General features: G+C 37.3%; 1 protein-coding gene across 1 annotated transcript in view; it reads left to right on the top strand.

Annotated features, from left to right (window-relative positions):
- ADAMTS5 (ADAM metallopeptidase with thrombospondin type 1 motif 5) overlaps nt 1-24,518 on the top strand; it is an 80,765-nt gene that overhangs the window by 19,417 nt on the left and 36,830 nt on the right. Inside the window, exons 2-3 of the mRNA XM_072398016.1 lie at nt 1,914-2,046; nt 17,270-17,437. Coding sequence (XP_072254117.1) covers nt 1,914-2,046; nt 17,270-17,437 — 301 coding nt within the window. The remainder of the gene's footprint in view (nt 1-1,913; nt 2,047-17,269; nt 17,438-24,518) is intronic.

Here is a 24,518-nt window from a genome sequence, read left to right as displayed (position 1 = left end):
GGCCCATTACATATACCATACTTCCCATCTTTTGTGGAGGGAAAATGGGACACATTCTACTGGGGTAATAGGTGACAGAGGAAATATCCTCAATGGGCTCACTAGACTTTGATGAAACCTGCCCACTAATGTGTATTGTAGCTAATCCCATTACATTACTGCAACCAATGCACATTAATACAGGTTACATGTATTAGACCAGTGTTTCCCAACCAGGGTTCCTCCAGGGGTTGCTAGGAGTTCCTTGAGCAATGAGCAATTAGTGATTTAATTTAACTCAACATCAATGATCTTTCTGAATATCTCTAAGGGTGCCATTCTGCCCACTGCCCAGCTATGTAAGAGGCATTCTACCTACTGACCATCAAACTAATGAACTCTGAGTTGTGGATATAAAAATATTACCAGGGGTTCCCTTAAGACCTGTAAGTTATTTCAAAGATTCCCCAAATTAAAAAGGTTTAGAAAGGCTGCATCAGGGATTTTATTTTTATAAATGGCACTGTGATGAACATGCATTGAGTTAATTTTAATTGAGTACATTTTGAATGGTACCCCAACACATGTTGACCCTGCAGCTTAATATACATGGTTTGCAGCACACTACAATGCAATGTAATGCACTACTGTGTGCTGCATCAGAAAAAAATAATAAAATTCAGTTTTGGGTTTGACACAGTGCATTGCCAGCCCATTAATTTTGGGTAGGGTGCCTTTATGCAATGCACGGTAGAATATGGAAACGTGCTAATCAACGCATAGTAACTCAATACATCAAAGTGTCCAAGTGGAAGGTGGGGTTAACATATATGATTACAAATGTAGTATCTACCTACTACAGTCCCTAGCAATTAAAGCCGTTATGTATATCGGTGGCCAGGTGAAGTTCTAGCCCTCTCCCACGTTGGCTACCCTTATACTTTTCATGATGTGTGTTTGTTTTTTGCCAATAACCCAGAAGGTACAACAGCTAGGAAAGTAGCATTTTTGGAGGGTCACCAATGGCTAACAATATATCCCCCCGCTTGCAAAACTACAACTTTTCAGTTAAAGCCTTAGACAAGGATAGATGTGTCCACTGGATGTGATAGCACTATGTACAGTGGTTTAATGTACTGCATATACAGAAGTAGATCTGTTATTATATGTATAAATGTATTACAGCGACCTTTTAAACATCAATTTACAGTGTATATATACTTATTGCATAATACAAATGTCATTGAATTCTGTTGATTGCTTCCTATAAGCCATAAAAAATGCAAATCTACAGGTCATTTTTTTAAGCAGCCATAACCTAAGTAAAAAATCCTGTCCTCTGTCAGTATATTGCAGAGAAGAACCCTTGTTCTGTGGAAGCAGTGGTCTCTCTGTAAAGGTCTGACACCTTTTGTAGTGTTCTGCATTCCTCCTGCTGATTGGAGAGCTCCGGTTCTGTTGTACCTCCACACAGAGACCACTGGATCCATGCAGCGATCAAGTGTCTTTTTCACATCAGGCTGGCAGGGGATAGGCTTTGCCCATAAGGCTGTGCACACCAATTTATATGCTTGTATATGTATTTAGCTGAGACTTGGCTTTTCTGCAAATATTGTAGGATCAATAACTACAAACATAATCAAAAAAGTCTAAACAACACACATGAGACATTTTTATATATAGAAGTTGTGTCACAAAAAAGTTCACTGAGCTCCATTGAGAATAACAAGGAAATCTGAAGTTGGCAGTAAAGTGTCTGCACATAGACAGGTGATGTGTGTAATTCCCGGCTCTCCTGCCAACCTGGCATCCAAAAACTAAGCAGGTTCCTCTGTGCAAGTGGCTGACAACATGTTGTTCCTCCTCATCGGTGTCAGAACACAACATCTGTCTGACTTCTTTTTTCCCGTTTTTTTCTTTCTTTTCCTGGCCAGGATTTATGTGGGCACCATTCATGCGATACCCTGGGAATGGCAGACGTGGGGACTGTATGCTCGCCGGAGCGCAGCTGTGCGGTAATTGAAGATGACGGCCTCCACGCAGCTTTCACCGTCGCTCATGAAATTGGTATGTAGTGCTGTTTCTGTTCTCCAGCCAAATCAAACACTTTAAACAGCTGCATTAGCAACCCAAATACCCGTCAATGAAATCCAGGCCTCCATGTTTCTGCTGTTAAAGGCTGGATTAACCTATACACCTGGGGTTATTTAGAACGCAATTTAATGTCATCGGCTGGATGCGCACAACATCTTTATGGCACTCAAGAAAAAAAGATAAACTGCTCTATATGAATACCTTTTACATTTAAATGGCTGCAAAATAAAAAAAAAATAAAAACTTTAAATAAGAAAAAAAGAAATTTAAAGAGAACCAGTCACACTTGATCTTAATTAAAGCATATCTAAATACAAGGACAGAAATATAAAATATCAAAGCTTACCAGTCATTAGATGTGATAGCTGCATTAGTTTAATTTTTTGTTTTCTCCTGGTGACACTTTCCTAGGGTAACAGTGCTCAGCCAGTGATAAAGTTTCCAAGCCCTGTTTATGTGCACAGGTTATATATAGCCAGGAAGTTTTTATTAGTTAGAATGGAGCAGGGGAGGATTAGCATCCCTCTCTGTGACTACAGCACTGTCATTTGGATAGAATATGATGGGATATCTAACACTACAGTTGTTACTGGAGCAAAAGGTAAGGGAATATCCACCAATGGAGACACTTGTTCTGTTAAAAACCAAGGGCCTGTTCCTACTGCATTATTATGCATTGGTGTGCTTTGCATTCATAAGAGAACCCAAATGCACCAGGCCAATGAACCGCTGTGCTACTTTTAGCAACAAAAATTACCGTGATGCTGTCTTTTGTGATGCCTAGGGCAGCCAATCTGATTTAAAAAATTGACTGCTTGATGCAATGCATACGAGAGCTATGGCAAAGCAATAGTGGGAACATGCACAAGGTGGTTACCCCCTACTTTGGAGAGATTTACTTCCAATTCCTCCTGTGTGTTGAATGCAGAAAATCTTCCCAATGAGACACAGTTAGCTGTTAGAACCTCTAACCATTTCCTTCTCTATTCAGAGCAAAAACGAAGGTTTTGGCTGGAGATACTTTTTAAAAACCCGGGGCAGCCATACTTAGGTTCTTCCTCCTGCTTTGCATGGTTGTGCTTTACTGCTTCTTTTCACAATGCAAATCTATGACTCTGATTGTTAAAAACTTTTTTCATGTGTGCATGAAATTGTCATTATGCAGGATAATGTGTTAGTAGTAGCATATCCACACTTTAGTGGTTAATATACAAATCTCTATATTTTATATAATAGCAAAACTATGGAAGATAAAAGTATGGGAAAGGTGAAATGACATATGCCTGATCTCATACTAATAGCACACACTCTATAGGATGTAATGTGGTGATCCAGATGAAAAGATTTTCATTAAGGCAACATATGGAGTTGTTTAAAACTGAACTCCAGGCAGAAACATTGATATATGAGGGTGGTGTTACCTACTAACATATTGTATTCTGTCTTATCCAACCATAAGATGTACACAACTTTGCTGCAAAGCACAGTTATATCCACCAGCGCAGGAGATCCTACCCTTGTGAATATGACATATCTGGTACAGTTACAGGTCTTGTCCCAGCCTGTGATTAGATAGTAAAATAATAATCAGTAGATTTTTAGTAATCAATAATCAGTATCAGCTCAGCAACACTGAGCCAAAACCTATAGATAACACTTATTGGTCTTGTCCCTCCCCCATCCTGCAAACAGACAGCGAAGGATAGTAAAATGATAAGCTTAGCAACACTGAGTAGCACTTACAGTCTAGTCCCTTCCCTCGCCTGTGAATGGACATTAAACGAAGAAGCAGTAGATTGTCTTTACCTTGTAAGCTCATGATGCATTGCACCATAAATAATTGCTACGTGTGCTTCTTCTCCTTTTTAAGCTTTACCATACAGGGAATTGCAGAAAGCTTTAGTTACTTTTAACTACTTGCATTAAAGAAAGAATCAGAATGTATTAATTAATATAAATCACATGTACCATTTATGCCTGCCTGGACTTTAGCTTTGATTAAAAAATCATCAACTGATCCTCAACATGCAGTCCTTGACTTTGCTGATCCTTTTCATTTCCCACATTCCAGCCTTGGCTATATATCTGCTTTATGTCTGTCTGCCCAGTCTGCTCAGAAACAATACAGTGTCTAGGTGATACTGTTATCTCAGCAGTAGACATGCAAAAAAACACAACCTGGTATATTATTCACAATATGGGACATGTTTATGACATACACTCATTAAAATCTGCAACAGCCAGACCATGAAAAACACAGAGTATTACTTTCAGGTTGAGGTTACAATAATAACTCACTATGTGCTCTCTAAAAAATATAGAGTTCATTTTTTCATAAAAATGGAAAATCCTTTAAAAGGGCAGAGAATGCCATACAAAAACATTAGGCTGCCCTGGGAGGACAACACATGCATGAGTTGTTGTGTTATCTGTTACAAATGAACTTTGAACGTCCATTAAAACATGATTGCTCATCATCCAACCCAGAGAGGGAAAAGAATATTTAGAAAAAAAGAAAATATTATTCTGTGTTCTTGGCAGGGAAAAAACAGTACAAAAGGAAACTGATTTGAAAACTGCCAACTTAAAAACTACTTACAAGTATTTGCCAAGTCAAAATAAAGTCTGCTTTGGAGTCTCGGTTTAGGAGTTCAAACAGCAGCTAAAGAGAATAATGTCTTGTGAAGTTCTTTATTTAGAGTTGAATAATAGTTTATGCTCTTGTGTTATTAGCAACCTAATATATGAGTTATATGTCTCTGTAGTGATAGCAGTAGGGATCAGTGGGCCTGGGAGGATGACATAAAAGGCATAATGGGACCAGTTTGGGAAGGTGGTGGTAAATTTATCCATACCCTAACTTTCCCAAGTAAATCAATAAGTTTATTTCCTCTTTTCAATTACCTCTTTACCCAGACCCACTGAGAACAGATATAAATCCTAAAGCACCCTTAGATGCTGTATCTATGATGTATGATGCCCCTAACAACCCATCACTCCCTTTCACCTAAAGCAGGCTTAAACTCAACAAAGTAAACGTTACCAGGTAGAGCGAACTGACAAAAGATTTTCATCATCAATGGCCATCCCATAGCCAAAGAGCATCATCATCTTCACATAGATGTATCATGGAGCCAGGGGTAAGAATGGAACCTTCCAGGGACGCAGCTATGACAGGTCCTGGACCTGTCATCACTGCGAGGCGACTGCACACAAGTAAGTCTGTACCATAATCATCAAGTTTTATGTGCGTATTTGCTGATTATAACAAAAGCTTTCTACCACCAACAAGATCATGTCAGGAACCGTCTCTCAAGGGATAACCATATGCCCCATCCATAGTCATATGTCATTAACACAGTATAAGGACAATTTGGTGGGAAGCCAATTAACCTTAATGTATGTTTTTGAGATGTGGAAGGAAACTGGAGTACCCAGAAGAAACCAAAGCAAACACAGGGAGAACATATAAACTGCATGTAGAGACATTCGAACTTAGGACCTAGCACTGCAAAGGCAAGAGAGCTAACTTCAGACCCACCCTGACTATCACCTAAACTCTTAAACTGATGTCAGACTGTTGCTGAAAATTATAAGGTAGAGTAACAGTAGAATAAACAAGCATTGTACAGACAGGTCTGTGCATTTTATTGGAGATGGGGGGATGAGCAGGAGGCACCCTACTGCATTTCCCTCCATAGAAAATGGCAGTGATCTTTCCCACCACGGCGGATCAATAAAAGACAATGGGCTTGCTTTATTGTAGCTTTTCATGACTGGAGACAACACACTCTCAAAGGAGAACCTGGGAGATCCAAACAACCAACAAAATTGGAATGGATTTCCTAAAAATCATTTGCCAATTTATTTTCAATTCTGGACCAGATGTATCCCAGGTTTGCTGGGTTACCCAGGTTCTCCCATGATAATCTATCTATCAATCTTGGAGAGCTTTAATAAATCAGGCCCAATGATGGACTTCTGTACACAGGCTAGATTTTTGCCTGAGATGACCATGACAATTATTCATCTCCAAACTCCTACAATGGGCCTTGCATGCTTAACCTAATCCCTAACACAAGCTCTTACAGGTGAATTCTGAGCAAACAGCTTAATACACAGCTAAAATGCATACACAAGAGATGTTTTAGCCGCCAAAAGAATTGTAATTTTGACCGTCCAGTCCTGTGTATAGGCAAGCATGCCAGAAGTCTCAGCCAGGTTGGTGACCTCATTTTAATCTCCTGTAGTTTAGTAATATAAATTGGTTTCCACCCTTCTCCAAACCTATGACTGGAGAATGAAGGAGCATCTTTAGATATATTTGCTGATATATGCAACAGAAATCTTGATTTTATTCCAAAATACATTTTAAGCATAGTTTAAAGATATCTTTTCAATACTAGCTGTTTTTAGTGATGGTGATTTGTTTTGTGAGTTGCCCCACCTACATGCATCTTCACTTGCTTGGTATGATTTGTTTGAGCAGCTGACATTGTACTATTGCAACCTTCTCCATCTGGTAATTGTTATTAAGTACTGAATCTTAGTTCTCTGCAAAGCATGCCTGCCCTAAACGGGAAAGCTTAATCAGACTGTAGGACATCCAACTTCCAACAGATCAATAGGTTAGTTTTCAAATACACTGGCTTTATTCCTTGAAATATTCCTGCAAAGTTTAAGGAATGCGCCTCCTTCCAGTTTGTGGTTCTTCTAATCATTAGTTTGTTATATTTGCTTTTATCAGACATTGCTCTGTCCACCTGTCTAGACACTGGGCTCACCTTAACTGGCCATTATCCATTTTCCTGATTACTTTACCAGTTTTTGCTGTCTGCTCTGACCATCTGTCTAAGGACTGCTCTGGCTTCCATCCTGATTTTTAGTTCTCTGTTTCCTTTGGTTATATAGTGGATCCAAAAAACTCAGAAAACAGACATTTTTGTGGTTCATCTTTGTCTGCAGTTCACAAGGTACCTACATTACCTTGTGTTTACAAGCACAGCTGCCAAATTGCTTCTTCTTGTGCCAGGTTCAATACCAAATACGCTGCAGCTGTTCTCTACCTGGCATCATCGATGCAATCACGCCAGTTCCATCCTATAAAGTCACTACTGAAAACAGGACCCAAAATAAAAAGAAAAGCTTAACAATGAAAGTGAGATCCTTTTTCTTCCATGGCCCCCTGGGTCAGCTCTGTCCATCCTGTTCTCCAATTTAGATTTTTTTTCTCTGTCCATTCTAACAACCGTGTCCTCATAGCACCTTGGTAGCATTTCCTCTATCCCTAAATTCCCAGTCAGCAATAATTCACAGATTAACAAGAAAAGAGTGGGACAGTAAGTGATGAACAGAATATGTATTTCCTAGTTGTATAAGAAGGTTGATCTTGGCAACATTCCATTGTTACACATGTAATGTAACAACATATCCATGGCATATTTTTAGTACTTTTGACAATGATATGTGCGTAAAACGACACATTAACCTGTCATACACACTCAAAAAAGAGTGTCAATGCCGAGACAAAGAAAGTACAGAGGAAGTACTGAGGAATCTCAACTCTCAGCATAAAATGACATACAGTCTGACTTTCCATGAATTTCCCTCGTCCATTCCTTCCCCATCCTTCCTGCTGGGCTGCTGGCCTCTGATACGCACTGACTGACATAACCTGAGTCAGTGAGAGCTTGGCAGACGTCCAGTGGCCCAGCTCCTGAATAGCAGGGGATAATCTGCTACAACTGGGAAGTCCATGAACAGCTCTGGCCAGAGATAACAGCAGAAATGACTGAATTCAGCAGCGGGAGAGCAGAGAGCTGTTTTATTTTCTATTGTAGAGTGTGGGGTCCGGAGTGTTGGCACTTGAAGCATGTTCCTCAGCCTGTCCTGCCAAAGGCCAAATATATAACAAAACATGGCTCTTACAACTTGCAGCCTATCGGCCAACATTTCTGGGCTTGGCACTTTAGTTGTGCTTTGTGTCTGTAAGTTTACAAAGGGTAAGCCGAGCTGGAAATATGTGACCGCAAGCTTGCCTGTTCTGTTCACAAATGTTTGTCCTCAAATATGAGTTTAAAAGGAACAGCAAGCAAACCTTAAACATAATTTTAAAAAAGTATAACTAATATATAAATACAAGAATACAAGTGTAATCTATTGAGGCTTACCTTAGTTGTGGTTGGTGCATTTTTCAGGTTTATTTTCACCTGGTGATCCTTCTAGTAGCATACTTCCTTGTCTTGGGTGAGGGTGGCAACACTCACTGCACTGCACCTCTATGTAGGAGAAATATTCAAAGCTCTTGATTTCCCTTAATTTGATGGGACTGTTCTGATTTTAGAATGAAATCCCTCTTTCATTGTATGTTACACCTTTGTTAGGTTAGATATATGGGTCTCTATAAAGTTCTAACTTTGTGTAGTCATAGTACACTAAAACTTTAAAACTTTCATCAAACATAAATGATTGGAAATGTATATTTAAAAAAGAAAAAAGGAAACCCCCCCCCCCCCCCAAAAAAAAAAAAAACAGAATTTAATTTGTTTGTATACATCCCTTTCCTATTTGCTTTTGTATGATAAAGTGTTCCTTTTTCTGATTCCAGAAAGTTGGGAGGACAGGATTATGGAACAACAAGAAGCACTTGATCAGGAACTGTCATAGCAGGATCACCAGATAATATTTTACCAAAGATTGAATTTTAAAAAGATTTAAAACAACTTTTGAATGATGTTACCTTAGTAAACCTTATATGAGATATTTTTAAATTGGTCTAGATATAAAATAATGTTGGTGCATTAGTATAAGTACTGTAAACATAACTGTAGGAATTATATCTGAAGCATCAGCTTATGGGGAAAATACCAAAATGCATTTTAGTCAAAACAGGTATGATATTCCAAAAGATAAACCAGGCTCGGCAAGAATGTAATTTATAAAATACTGTTAAAATTAGAGAAGCTCCCCCTGTCAGTATATGGCAAAACTAATGCTGGGAAGAGTATTTAGACCCTGAAGAAGTAACTGCTTTGATTAAATGTGTTGGGTTTTGGGTTAAGGGTCACTTTTGTTTGAAAATAAATATAATTTTGCCCATGCCGAATTGAGTGTTCACCCAACTGATCAATTTGCAAATAGATTGGTTGTTTGAGTGCAAAATTTGCAGCAGATCTACTTGTATGTACCCAGCCTAACCCATTCATTGCCCACCCTGGAACAACAAATATACAACAAAAAGAATTAGACAGGAAACATGACTAGCAATGATTTACTCTACCTTCTCTCTTTTATTTCCATAAGCAAGCCCTGGAGAACAATATTAGGATATAGTAGACTGGAAGGAATATATTAATTTTAATTTATGACACAATAAAGGTTACATTTTATATGGGTCAAGGATTGAGATGTGGGCCACATGTCCATATTTGCAGTTAATTCATTCATTCGCCAATGACCTACAAAACTAAAATTAATTATTTATAAGGTGTCCATTGCCTTGCAAATTGCTAGCTTCTTCTGCCTGTGATGTAGGTGATAGTTCTTTGATATTTACCCTGAGCACCCACCACCTAGGTAAAGCTTCCTCTCCTACGATTAAAAAAAACATTTTTATAAGTCCATTATCCGGACTGACAGACCTTCCCGTTTTAGTTTCCATTAAATAGATTATTTTCGACTCTTACAACTGAAGCATGCCACCGAGCCCCACATCTGTCAGGCTGACAATCAAATTAGGAAGGAATTCATGTGTGACGCTTTGTAGGATTCACTTAGAGGCTCAGTTACAAGTAGACTCACATTTCCTGTCTTATAAATATGAATCAGTGCACAGACATATTCATATAGCCTTTAAAAGATCAAGCATACAACAACCCTTTCAAGCTGTCTAGAGATGAATGCTACGAACTGCAACCTTCACCAATCTTGTATAATTGCTAAGTTCTTACATTTATCCAAAGATTATAACCGAAACGTGAGATGGCTTTGATTGCACCCTGTGAGATGCAGGAAGCTTTTAGACAGAAGTCTTGAATTTCAAAATCCATTTAAGCTGTGTTATAGCACCTGTACATGTTCATTAGAGTTGCTTACTTATTGATAGCGGCATCTGTACACACTGCTGCTCTGCTGCACAAACAGACTTAACGTGGAACATGCTGGCTGATTTTAGAGCTACAAATTGGAAGGTCACCTGACCCCGGTGCATGGTCATAATTCAATTATCTAACCTTATGCTGACTTCCCCTGCCCACTATCATGATTCACTATAATTGTATTGCTATCAGAGCACTGTTATCCACTATCATGACATAAATGTGCTACAATATCCAATATGACCCAATTCCTGGAAAATATTGCAAGATCATTATAATTTCATACATTACCTGACCAGTGGTATGATCTAATATTATTACTATTTTACATGGTATTTATATACCGTCAAGTATATAATATACCATAGTCATATGTCTTTAGTACAGTCTAAGGTCAATTTTGGGGGAAGGCCAATTAACCTAACTGCATATTTATTTTATTTTATTTTTTTAAAATGTATATTTTAGATCTTTTTTGGAAGTTGTTGTGTACACCGCTGTAAGTGATAAAACAAAATTTCATAATTTGCAAGTTTCTTGTGCTGCAGAGAGTATGTACCCCTTCCACCAAACAAATGCTGGTCTAAGAAAAGCCTTCTCCTTTGGTATGGGGCAGGTAGTGGTCATTTTGCCCATTTCAAACAATATGCATATTTGTAATACCTGATACTGACTTCTTGTAATGCCCCATACAGCACCAGTATTTTTTGAGGCCTTTAAGTGCCGCACATTATGTGTACCAACAAGGAACATACTGCCAGGAAAAGGGCAGACTCTTTGGACAAAGCTTTTAGCGGATAAGATAGCTCCCCTGCATATATTCTATCCATGTATTTAGTGTCTACCACTGAGTTCTGCTTTAAATCCATTAGTATCCATTTCATTAATATAGTAACATTAGCTTGTATCAGATGATGGATAAGAAGTGCATTTAGAATAGAAACAGAAAAAGAAACATGCAATGCTTTATTTGGGATTTGCTTAGATCATAGCAAGAAATATGATTAGCCTGCAGAAATAAAGCACATTGACTAGTTATCTTTAAGGACCGGATACTGTGGGCAATGCAGAGACAATGCGTTCTTCCATATCTCATAAGCAGTGCCTTCTGTCATGGTTACAATACATTTTTGCTTGTACATCAAACTTGGTTACGAAACTCTGCATATGTTCTCTTCCTCGCTGAGGCCTTCTTGACAAGATTTTCAAGAGATATGAATTTTAAATGTTGCAGTTGGTTTGCTAAGATCAGCACTTCCAAACTGCTATCAATTTGTGTACAATGCTGTGCCGTGTTTACAGAGTGTGACAGGTTCTGCACATCATTGTTTTGCTTTGTGATTCTTGTAAGACATGATTGTGTATGGAGGATGGGTATTGTGTAGGGTACAGAATATTGTGTCAGGCATCATTACACTGGGGCATCTGGTGCTTAGAGACAATGCTTAGATAATAATTTATTAGTTTCAAGCTATCATAACTGTGTTCATTGCATGACATTTACACAGTCTAGGTGTTTTGAAGCTGTTTCCACTCTGATATACATGTTTATTCATTCTTTTTTCACCTTTTATTAGACAAAAATTAAGCAATGCCATTGCCCACCCGAACCAAATCTTCCTTTTATTTGTGGCCTATTGTGCCTGGCACATCATAGATTATTGTCATAATAGTGTATCACAAGCCTTCCCAAAAGCTTTCAACAACCTATAACTAAACAGCCTAAACCTGTTGGTGACACCTCTGTGTATTTTCAAAGGCACTAAAGGCATTTTAAGTGGCACTTACTAAAAAAAAGAACTCTACTTTGGGTTTGCCACTTGTAAGAAGAGCAAAGTTTTGCTTCCTCGTGTCAGAACAATAATTTACCCTAGCAAGCCCAAGCAGCCAACCCTAGATTAGTCTTGGGGTAAGTGCTTACCCGTCCAGATGAATGTGGGCTTCCACTAAAGAAAATATTTTTTTTTATGCATCTCCTCTGGTGGCTTCTTCGCTATCACTCTTGCCCTGAAGCCCTAGAGTCCAAGGTTTAAATAGCTGTTTTCATCTTTTTTCCATGTTTGCATGGGTTTCATTACAAAAACATACGGATATTTTAATTGGCTCCCCCAAAAAATTGAATGTATATTGGATTGTGAGCCTTTAAGGGACAGTACCATCAGTACAACAACCAGTTCACATGGAAAGCTCTGGCTGTTGATCAATCTTTCAGTATTTTTTTCCCACCTACTGTCTTTACATATGAAAAGAGTTCATTAAACTTGGCTGTGATCACAGGAAAAGAAATGTTAACTTAGCAACTCCTCTTCCTTTTTGAAAGCAGCCATGTCTTTTATTTTCTTTGTAACTTATATGACGATGCTGCAAAGTCAGCTTCCATGTTTTTCCACTTTTTTCAAGGTATGCTCTTCTACCTCTGTGCATGGAATATGTGATTGCGGCTGGTAAAATGAGTTGAAAACACAAGTTAGATGATCCTAAATCAAAGCTCAATGTGCAGCCGGGATATTAGGAAGTGATTCAGACACAACACTATCTGAGAAGCTTTTGCTGTGGTTTGGAAATTTTTTTTTTTTTTTTTTGGGGGGGGGGGTTTGCTGATCCATATAAACACTCAGCCCAGCAAACCAACTAAATTAAACAAGAATTTTATTTTTGAAGCTGGGAAGGCTGATAACACACTAACCTCAATGTCATTCTATGGTTTACTCGCAGATGGTTTTTACAAGCTGTGGGGCAGAAATTTTGGCTCAGTCTAGAATTATTTTGGCAAATTGTTGGGTTACCATGTGGAGATTGTAACTGTAGCCTGTCATTAATTTATCTGGAGGGTTTTGTAAAATAAACTCACACGAACTTATTTTACAAGGCATTGCAGAGAAGCTTTAGCGGCTGTTGTAAAATGAAAGACTCAGAAATAGAGCATATCATGACCATGACATTAGGGGATTTAAAGGGGCATTTAATGTTTTTAATGCCAGCTTTTAGTTGGGAGCAGGAGATAAAAATTTTCCTGGGATTAGCTTTAAATAATTTGACCAGTTTGGGCTTTAATGGGCTTGGTATAGGAATACCAAGAAAGGGTTCAAACAACTTTGTCAATGGGCAAACCGCTAGCACATTTATAACAACATTCTTGTGGATTTCTTCATTCTTAACTCAAATATAATGAGATGGTTCCATTTTAAAAAGGACATAAATTGATAAAGCCATACTCATCAAGAAAAGCAGAGGATGAAGGTCCAATCACCTCCTGTACTCCCCTTGGACTCCTCATAGTACTATATATTACTGCCTTGTTCCACACTGTCATCCAAGTTGAAGAACAAAACTTCTGCACAATAACTGGTGATCTGATTAGTTAATGATTAAGAAGCAGCAAGAGAAGTGAAGAATGTACAGACTGACAGAATGAAAAAAAGCAGACACAGGGAGATACTTGCACTTATAGTTCAAGTACAGTTTTGTCTGAAGCAAGGAGAACAGTGGAATTTATAGTAAGAGGCAGTGGTGCCTTAGATGATCTTAACCTACAAAGGCCACAGACCAAAGTTCAAAGCTTTTTAAGAGGAAAAGTGAAAAGCCTTATTTTCAGGGTAATGCTTATTTCAAATCAACATGTGTAGATATTCACTATAACAGTAATTCTTCTCTTTCTGAGGCTTAGTCCACTTTAAAGCAAACCCACTATTAGAGAGTTAGCCTTCACAGCCTTCTTGACCTTGAGTTTTTTGGTTACATGGATTTTTCGTTGTGATCTTTTTTTTTGGTGTTTTCCTACCCAGAACACGTTTTCGGCAAATAAGGCCGAATTGAAGTTAAAACTCCTGATTTGTATTATACGTGTAGTCAACAAGACAGAAAGTCTTCTGAATACGGATATAGGCGGGACAGAGTCACCATATTCCCACTCCAACCAAAGTGAAAAGCATGATTTTACAAGTCAGGTGCAATTCAGAAAGTTTTTGTGTGACACCTGTCTTGTCACTTTTCTATATTATATCACATATAGGCAATTATGTACAGTTAGGCTTAGCCTAGATGTTATTACATCATCCTGTTTTTTTAGGGGATAAATATGAATCCTCTGGAAGCACAGCATCATGTCAATATTTTTTCTTCATTCGATCATCCTATCTGAGGATATACAGTTTGCCTTGCAAGGTTTTTCAGTCGTGACACCATCCAGTTACAGCTCCCAGAGAAATCCACTGAATCTAATTGCTTGCAATTGGATGAAAACTTATGTCAGTGATATTTAGCTATTACTCTGTAGATTTCCTCCTTGTCCCACTGGGCCATCATAAGTGATATCCATTCTACCCAACCATCACAAATTACCAGAACCTCAGAGGCTTGACATGCCAAGCTTACTCCTCTATCCATAGACTCCAGGCCTGTAACTGATGTCACGGTGGGGCGATGTCAGTCACCAGAATTACATAAGGATAACAAAACATATTAAAGTCATTTTCGAAGCATGTTGCTTCATGGAGACTCGTCAAATAACATGGTGTTCTGAGTGCTCCATTTCCTGGATGTGTGTTTGTACAGCTAAGATGATTTTGTCAGCTGGAGAAATTATTATCCATTTACTAACATAAACTGATCTGAGGCCTGATCCAAGTACTGAATGGTATAAATACTGTTCCTTATATTTTAAAGAACTATGTGGAAACTTTTCTCATTTCAGCATGATAGGGTCTTTATAATATATTGTAAAATCAGAATAAAGTGTGGTGAAATAGCACTGAGCTTTGTTTAATCTGCATATATATATATATATATATATATATATATATATATATATATATATATAATTCCTCCTTTACCCTTCATCAATTTGATAATAACATAAATTCTTCTGTTTTTTTTTTTTTTACATTCCAAAGAATTCAAAGCTAGGCCTTTCTGCTCCTCATTGCAGTGTAGATAGATCATGGTTGGCGGGTCGACCCAGCAGGATGCTAAGCCTTCAGCCCTGGTGCAGAAGTAGCCTGGTTCCTAAAAGGAGTTATGACTAATTTAAAAATGAGCTGATGTGCAGGAGAATTGTGTTTATGGTGTGACAATGTGAAATATATGGAAGAGTGAAATGCAGAGGATATGACGGTGGGCGTGTATGTTGGTAATGTATTTGTAATTGCCCGCCTTCCTTTTTTGTTAAAATAGTCGGATAAAATGGTGCTTTAACCCAATGTAGGTTCTAACTAGATGGACTTGTTGCTTACATATGGTTTTCTCTCTTTGCTCTGGTGGGCAAATAGGGCAATGGGGAGTGAAGACAAGGTGAGTGCAAAGGAGAGGAAGAATAAAAAAGTTAACTTTTATTCGGGCATGGCACAACCACACTACAAATAGTATTTATGTAGACGATACATACACCTATTTTCAGGCACTTTCAAACACTTACAGTCCCTTTTAGCTAAATGTACATCATTACAATGAACTACCACCTACAGTTACAATTGTTTCAAGGGCAGAAAGTATCTGTCAATTTCAAAGTGGTTGAAATTGCCTGAAATTGCAAAGCATAAAGCCACACAACATTAAACATCTCCGCTAATGGAAACATAGACATATTTTTATTTATATCAGGGTTCCTCCTTAAATAGGTCTGCAAAATGTACATTTTAAAGTTGTCTTACAAACATTTTTTCAGCATTTTACATGTTAAAAAAACCAAGAAGGGAACTCAGTGTGTGTTTCTTAAATTAAGCTTCTTAAATTCTTAAGTCTGTAAAATGCAATCTACACCCTACTTGATACACACTGTGAAATTTCTAGTAAAGTCGTGTTAATGTTGGCATTCTGTACCATGGAAAAATAGAAGGTGACAAGAAGCAATTACATAACTTTTACCGGGGGAATACATTCGAGGCAATTAGTGCTTTGAGTTGGTTGTTTAATTAAATACTGAGCAGAACACCTGCAATACATTGACACTTCGAGATGCGGTTTACTTTCTTTATATTTAGTTTGCTACCTTTCTGCTAGTTTGTGAAAGTCACATTTTCACTGTGGTGCTTTTGTGGCTACAGAGGTTCTTTGAGAAATAAATTGAGAAATGTCAAAGTATTACTTATTGGGGACAAAGTTAATCCTGTAACAGTGCTCCTGATTTCTACAAGAAATGCTAGGCTTAAAGGGGATCTGATGATCTTGGAACATAATATCAGGACTATAGGTAAAATGTGCGGGTTATTGGGCATACATTCTTTGGTGCTATCACAACTCACAGTCTCTGTGTGCGTTATTCTGAAAAGTGGCAATCACAACAAATGGCATTCAGGATAACTGAAACCTCTGATCTTCTTGGTGACCTTTAGAATTCTCCTCTTTAAAGATTTTGAACACTTACTGGGCAGCTATAAAGTGGCAATTAGGTTGATCTTCGCTTTATAAATTTGGTGATCACCATGCTTTAACAATTACATTGGTAAACTATTCCAAAAGTAGTGATCCTGCTGAAAAGTGGCAATTAATGTTTCAATAAATAAAGTGAATTTAAAAAGGGGGTTACCCCTGTATACATTTTATTTGTGAATACAAATGCAGTTTGCAGAAGAATGCCCACTCCTCCAGACTAGCATCCAACCACTATCTGAAAGAATATATGAAAAATGTTCAATAGCATGTTGGCATTAAGGAACAAGAGAAAAAAAAAATCATGATTTTAGACATTAAATCAGTGATACAATCTTACCTTTTGGCTTGGTGGTGAATACAACACCATTTCCGTAAATAATCTACATAATATTTCAGAATATCACAACAGTCTTATGAGTAATGTGCTGTTTTAGATCTTAAGGTTTCAACCACAACATATCTTGCACGATAAAGGGATGAAAAATGATATTTAGGATTTGAAACAACAAAACATTGTTGTTTTAATTAAAAGACATATATAGAGAAAAAGCAGATAGATAGATCAATTCTCAACATACATAGGCAGAAAAATGTTTGCATGCATACTTTATGATTCTTGTAATTGGTCTTTCCACAGTCTGTATGGAAAATGTCTGGAGATGACGACCTAACCACAGCATTAATACCATTCCTTGTAATACATTCCATCCATATGTTTTCTCCATTTGCAGGACATCTTCTTGGGCTTTCCCATGATGATTCTAAATTCTGCGAGGAGAACTTTGGCTCCCTTGAAGATAAACGTCTGATGTCATCTGTTCTGACGAGCATCGATGCCTCCAAACCTTGGTCAAAGTGCACCTCGGCCACCATCACTGATTTCTTGGACGACGGCCATGGTAAGTAACTTAAAGTGAACAAACTGTCAAGAATATTCCATCATTTACATAAGTGACAGTTTATGAAGTCAGAGGGCAATTTATTACCATGTAAGCCTGCTTTATTAAAGCTACTTCCTCTATTAGCTGTAAATGTTAAGTGCTTGGGTTATGCACATTATAAATCTTTTCAGTGAGAGATAGGATGTTCTTCTAAAACTGGGAAAACATCAGCTATTTCTGATTTTTTTTTTAGTTTGCTTGAGTTAAGCTGTAAGCAAGATATTGTTTAAAAAACTAGGAGTTGCTGTGAACTTTGAGGTGGACAAATATAACAGAGAGCAGATATCGTTATCTGCTTTCCACAATATACCAGAATGTCAGTCTTCTGTGTATCAGGCCAAATAGTTTTGTCTAGTTTAATCTGACAGGGGTTCTGATCCTTTCCCACGCTATCCAAAACAAAAAAAAACATCTTGGATGGATGTACACAAAGAAAACTCTATGACTGTAAGAAGTCAATTGACCGAGTTCTTCTCTTGGATTTTTTTATTTTGCGCCACCTTTTGAAAGAATAGTGCTCCTCTGGGCTCTATGATCATTTAAAGTGCACCAATGTGCATAAAAAAAATGCAGTATTTGTTTTTTTAAAGTAGCATTGGTACACTACCCACTGGAGCACTACCCACTCTACTTCTTGTTGAGCCTCGGAGATCCTTTCTCCAGTTCCATATTTTAAGTTCCATAAGTTTAAGGATCCTAAGTCTAGTAACACAATGGTAAAGAGTAGGTGAATAATGCTTGATCCTGACTTTTTCAAATCCCAGCACCACCCATGTCCAATATGGATCAGCAGTGATTTGGCATCATTGAGTTTTCAACAAAATTATTAAATCCAGCCTTGCAGAGATCCCACACTTAGCATCCAATTTGGACATATAAACTAACTCTACAAATTTGCTCGTATTTGCTTAGAAAATCAAATTTTGATCACCAAAATGATGACCAGGTCTTTGTTCAAAAAACAAAGCCATGTGATCACCATGTCAGTGGTGTGATGTTTAGCAAATGACTTTGTTGGCAAAGGCCCACAGTTTGCAGTAGGTTTTGGATCAAGGTGATGGTTAACATTTGTATTTTGGTTAGTGTCAAAATGTCTCTGATTCCTAAAATCCAACAAAATGTTCCCATCTAAAAAGGGACCATTTTTTCACATGAACAGCTTCAAGATAGTTTAAAGTAATACTGTATTTTTGACAGGATTAGCAAGTTTCTGTTTTTGATTAAAATATCCTTAGCCTAAAAACTTAAAAATACATTAGCTATTGCATCTGACAATGTGTGCTTGGGTTTTAATCTTGTTTAGATTCTCCTTCCCCATTGACTGCAATGCGTTGCACCAAATTGACAAAAATCCCCTGAAAGCTTTTTGTGGTTATGTAATGTGGGCAGTTTAGATGTAAACAGACTTTTCATTAGACATAGCCTCTAATCATTTCACAAATCTTTTGGTACATGATGTTTTCAGTGTATATGGAGGAACATATGAGTCAAAATTGTTACATAAACAGTCTTAAAGCTCCCGTCACCTTCAAGGGCTGCACATCAAAAGTTCACATTAATCGTGATGGAGACATGCTGGCATTTTTATCAAGCGTTATTTATATATAAACAGCATGCTGTTCACTGACAGATGTGTTTTTTTTTTTATTTGATGGGATTTTATTCTGGATTAGTAGGTGGTCATCCAGCCTGGATTATAACATATATTGGAAGGAGTTATGAGCGGTATGTTAAATATAGTGATTAACATTAGGTTGTATTCTTATAGAGATTCTCAAGCACCTTACACGCTGTACATGCAGAACTTGAAATTCAAGAGCAAACGGCTAAGTCTGTGATTGAACCATATTATTGCTGGTTTACCTGCCATTTTTTATTAATTTTACTGCTTCACAAATATTTTGGTTAGTAAAAGAGTACAATAATAATAAATAACGGCAAAGTGAAAAATTATTCAACTGTAGATTTAGATGTTTGCCTGTGCACTTCTGGGGCAATGGCTAAACACCACCACCAATAACAAAAGACCAAAGGATGTAGGACATGTAATCCTCTATACCCAGAGTATTTTTGGTCTCATTAGCTGTATAAACTGGGAGATGATTAAAAGGAACAAGACTTTGCAGTTGGGAGTGTGGCGTTAAAGCTAATATGTCTCTTTGCCCTGCATTGGCAAAGCACAGGTTTGCTTTAAAGTGTAAAGGGCTCATTTAAAAAACAGCAGGAGTCCACAAACAGTGGAGCACAATACTGATGGTAAAGAGTAGAGTAGAAAAAAATACACATAGACTTTGACCTGTTAAAGTCACATGTCCACCTTTTTTCCCAATCATGTAATTTTTCTTGAATATTGCATTACTGGCCATTGGAAATAACTGTCACCCTTATAGGTAGCCAAAAAGATCATTGTTGTCAGTTAAACTGACCTGTGAGTCACAAATTGCTCATTGCTCAAGGAACCCCTAGCAAACTCTGGAGGATACCTAGGGTTCTACGGAACCCTGGTTGAGAAGCCCTGATGTGACATCTTTGGCAAAAAAATAAAGATAGCGTGATTATTCAGAAAAAAAAAACTGCACCTTTGGGTTGACATACACTTTTTTTTTAAGTCTGTAGCATCACATTTTATAATCAGGTAACTATGTGAAAGAAAGAAAATAATGATAACAAGTATATTAGAGTTATGGCACTCTGCAGCGATACCTTGTTAAATCAAGCTGTGCACAAAGCTAAGTTTTCTGCTTAACGAATTGAGGCCATTTTCTCCACATTTGCCATTAAATTCCAATCGTCTGTAAGCATAACCAGTGTGAATGACAAAGACAAAGAATCATGTCATCTGGAAGAAGTCAATGGGACATTCACCATAGAGACCTTCTACAGAAACAATAGGTCCTTAGAGAGCCAGTGGGAATGGGGCCGAAAGGTGAGCAAAATCTTAACAAACTAGCAGGTAACTGGCTGATAAATGTCCGTGTGGCTTTAATTCTGAGAAATACATAATAAAATCATGAAGCTGCAGTGAAGGCATCACTTCTAGGACTTTTGTTTTAGAAACTAGCTTCAACAATGCATGAAAAGAAGAATAGATTATTGTGTTCAAAAGCAAAGCGGTAAAGCTTGGATGCTTGTTTTTGTTCCTTGAAATGAAAAAAGAATGTAAAATGTAAGACTCGGACACAGACATCACACACTGTACCTTCTCATCTCCATGACAACGCAGAAGAAAAAATGTTTTATTATCAATCAAGATGTGCCTAAGATATATTATAAAGATTTTTTTTCGATAACTTATTGTAAAACTGTGCTTTGCAAATCCAGGGTCAATTAATATAGGGATGCTCAGACCAACCCCACAACCCACACAAGGAAACCCTATAGCAGCATGCAACTTTCCCTAAAAATGGCCATAACCCTTTGGGGGTAAATAAGATAAAGAGGGTTTTAACCAACCTGAAATTATAATAAATGCAATCAGTTAAAATCTAACCTTTTCTAGAAACATGACTGTAAAACCAATTCTAAAACTTAATCCCCATGCAACAGATATCTGGATTACATTTTATTATTGATCAGTTAACAAACTTGTCTACTTACTTGTCCCCAACATCAACATTGCACCCTAATAAAGTGAATCATCATCATACAGTTGGATAGGGTGGGGAAGCTTGCTACCCAGAGGAAATTTGTAGGAAAGGTGAAAGTTCCAAAAGAGGTGAAGTATATAAAGATAATATTACTCTATTAGCTTTCATCTTCTTCCGTTTTTTGGTGTCCAATGACCAATAAATGCAACTTCAACCCCTGGCTGAAAACTATTGTTCCCTTAAGAAAGGCTGTCTAGAACCCTAGTAGGAGGAAGCTGCTGGGGTATTCCGAGATTCCCCCTATTCCTTACAGCAAAATTAGTTAAATGCCCATCTATAGCTTACATAAAACAAGAAAATGCAATAGTAAATAAAATTTAGTATTTTACAAAGAGAGTTTCTTGACAGTCCCATGTGCCCAATGTTTTTATCCCATGGCCTCCCCGGTCTATTTTTTTGCACATGCACAGTTTTAATACATCTGGCCAATAGTAAAGTACATGAAAGTACTGGAAATTGCCATAATTTTGGTGTCATAGCTACCTGTTCACTATACTGATATTTCCAACAATGTTGTCAACTTTCGAAACTTTCTGCTTGGTATGTAATGGGGATGAGGAAGAGAATAAACATCCAATATCTATATTTTTATAGATATAATGCAGTAAATGAGCGTTGTCACCCTAGAACAGGAAGTGTCATACTGGCATGACTACCTGGCTAACCAAAAGCCTGAACTAATGCAGCAATTACATCCAAGGGCTAGTAGGCTGCAATATAATAAATGTGTTTTTGAGACAGACTTTTTTAGTGTTTAGTTTTAAGATGAGGGTCTGGTGTTAAAAGGTTAAATACATTGAGTTAAGTTAAGTTTAGGTTGAGTTAAGTGTTACAGGGCTGGTAAGGGTCATGTGTCGGGGTTAGCATAAAAGCTAGGAACAAGTCAGAAAAAAATTGGATCATTGTTTAATGTATTCATGTTTTCCGACAGCTTCACGTCAGGGAATAGCAGCACCGTGATACTAGTCTCTAAGTATTAAATATAACGGATATATAGACACCCTGAAAACACTTATACATTATTCTATAGAATTGAAAACTGTATATTGCTAAATGAAATATTCTATACGATGTATCAAATACTGTATACAATATAAACCTCTGAGTAGAACTGAAAAGCAAATTGCTAGGTACAGGTAAAAACAGCCCTATATAAGAAAAGTAATACAAAAGGAACATAATGCTACACGACATTCATTATTACATGGTAAATAAGAAATCTGTCAATAAAATTGTACATGCTGAAAAAGAATGCATCCTTATAACAAATTAAAGGAGAGTTCCGCAAGGTATTAAATGAAAATGCTGTAGGAGGTAATTGTGATATTGTAATTCGCACTTCTGTGGCATCAGTTGCCGGATCAAGAGCTGTCAAAACTTGTTGCTTTCCGCTGTGTACCCGTCATTTCGATGATTGCTGAGCTTTGACAGCTCTTGGTCTAGTGACGGACGCCGCAGAGGTGAGTGTAAATTGGAGTATTACACTTGTCTCCCACAGCATTTTCATTTCATACTTAGTGGAGTTCCACTTTAACTGAAAATGCTGAAAATATATATGTTTATATATATAATACGAGGTAAGGGTGGTTTAGGAATGGGGGTCACAAAGATTAAAGCAGTCTCTGGATATAAAGGGGTCTATTTATAAGTGTTTTCACCCAAGATTTGCCCAACTTTTACCCTAAAATGTACACATTTTTCACATTGGAGTCGGCAATAAAATGCATGAACCAAATTTTTCTCATGATACATCCATATTTGTAATGAAATTCATTGTGATGAATTATGGGAAAAAGTTTGCTGGGCTTTTGATGAAAACATTTATAAATAGACCTAATACGTTTCTTTATACATTTATTATGGAGTGCTTTCTTTCTTTGAGCTTCCTGTAGCTTAATCGAGTGCTATCATCACAAGAATGTGCTTTGTGATTGTATGTGTTATGATGTTATCATCCACATGATAACAAAAATCTGCAATAATATAATTGTGTTTAATGGGTTCAGAATATTAAGTCCATTAATATGGAAATGGTTGTTTCCAGAGGAGAATAAATGGCAACTTTAATTTCTAACTTGGCACCTTCTACATAAAATTATTTTTGACTATCTCTGGAACCCTAAAACAAAGGACATTTCCTGCCCCCCCCCCTCCCCCCATCTCTATTCTCCTAAGTTGGTAAGACCAATCGGGACTGAGTTTGACTTTTCCACTAAAGTTGAGATTGCAAAATAAAAGAGGTTTGGGGTTCTTGGAACTGCAGTTGTCCAATGATGTTCAGATACTTGCATCCATTCTTGAGAGCCACCAAAAATGTTAAGGGCCTGTAGCTTGAATATCAATAGTTTTAAAGTCTCCAATGGTCTGGCTCTTTAGATTTCTCATTATAGCAAATGGAAAATTTTTCTCTGAATTTTGGAGAATAGTAAAGCAGATCTGAGCTGATCTCCTAAACTAGACGTTCCAAATTATTTTATGACTCTAAAATTGCAGCAAGTCTTTAATAATTATAGGTGCTCATGCAAACAAAAGTCATACCATTGTAAATATGACCGGTGCTCCAACATACCTCAGCAACAATCAGTTTCATCACATTCACCTATATTATAAACTAGTTACAAGCCACGTATGATTCAAAGGGCAAATATATACATCCAGTTATTGCAAAAAAAAAAACATCTGCATCTTGTTACAAAAGTAGCTGATTATGAAATGTGTTTGGAATATCCCACTTGTGGTATGAGATTTGTAATCTATTGCCTGTAATATTTAAAAAATAAAGCCCAATTCTATTTAGGTCCATTCCCATACCTTTGAAATCTGATGTGGTTATTGAGAAACCCCAACTCTGTTTGTCAAGTCAGCTTCATACATTGGCATTTTATTTCCACTAAGGCAGACATTACCAGTTATTACTTAAACAGGAAGCAGTTCAGATCATAAGTGTGGACACCGTGTCCAGGCAATTTTTAGTAAATATTTATTACAGACTGTTTATATTTCAGGCCAACCAGTTTTGAGGTTAGTGAGTGCATTCTTTACTTGTTAGACCATCTGCAATTATAACTTACTTTGTTAATATGTTGGAAATATGTCTGTTTTATGAAAAAACTTTTAATGATGGACATATATAAATATAGGAACACTAAAAATAAAATATTTATGGCATGTATCTGCCATGGCTGTGCAGTGCCCTGCAAGTGCATGGCACAGCATAACTTGTCAGTGCATGGGTGTGTGTTGCACATCAGTGCACTGGTAAATTTGCATTTGTGGTGTCATTAGGAATGAATGGCAACTCAGTACAACAACATGTCTTCTGCATTGACATACATTGCATTAAGGCATTTTATAGCATCATATACTTAGACAAGGACAATATTTAGACATGA

This window comes from Pyxicephalus adspersus, chromosome 1, assembly GCF_032062135.1.
Source record: "Pyxicephalus adspersus chromosome 1, UCB_Pads_2.0, whole genome shotgun sequence".
Taxonomy (NCBI): Eukaryota; Metazoa; Chordata; class Amphibia; order Anura; family Pyxicephalidae; genus Pyxicephalus; species Pyxicephalus adspersus.
The sequence above is the reverse complement of the archived record's forward strand: the minus strand, read 5'-3'. Positions and strand labels throughout refer to the sequence as shown.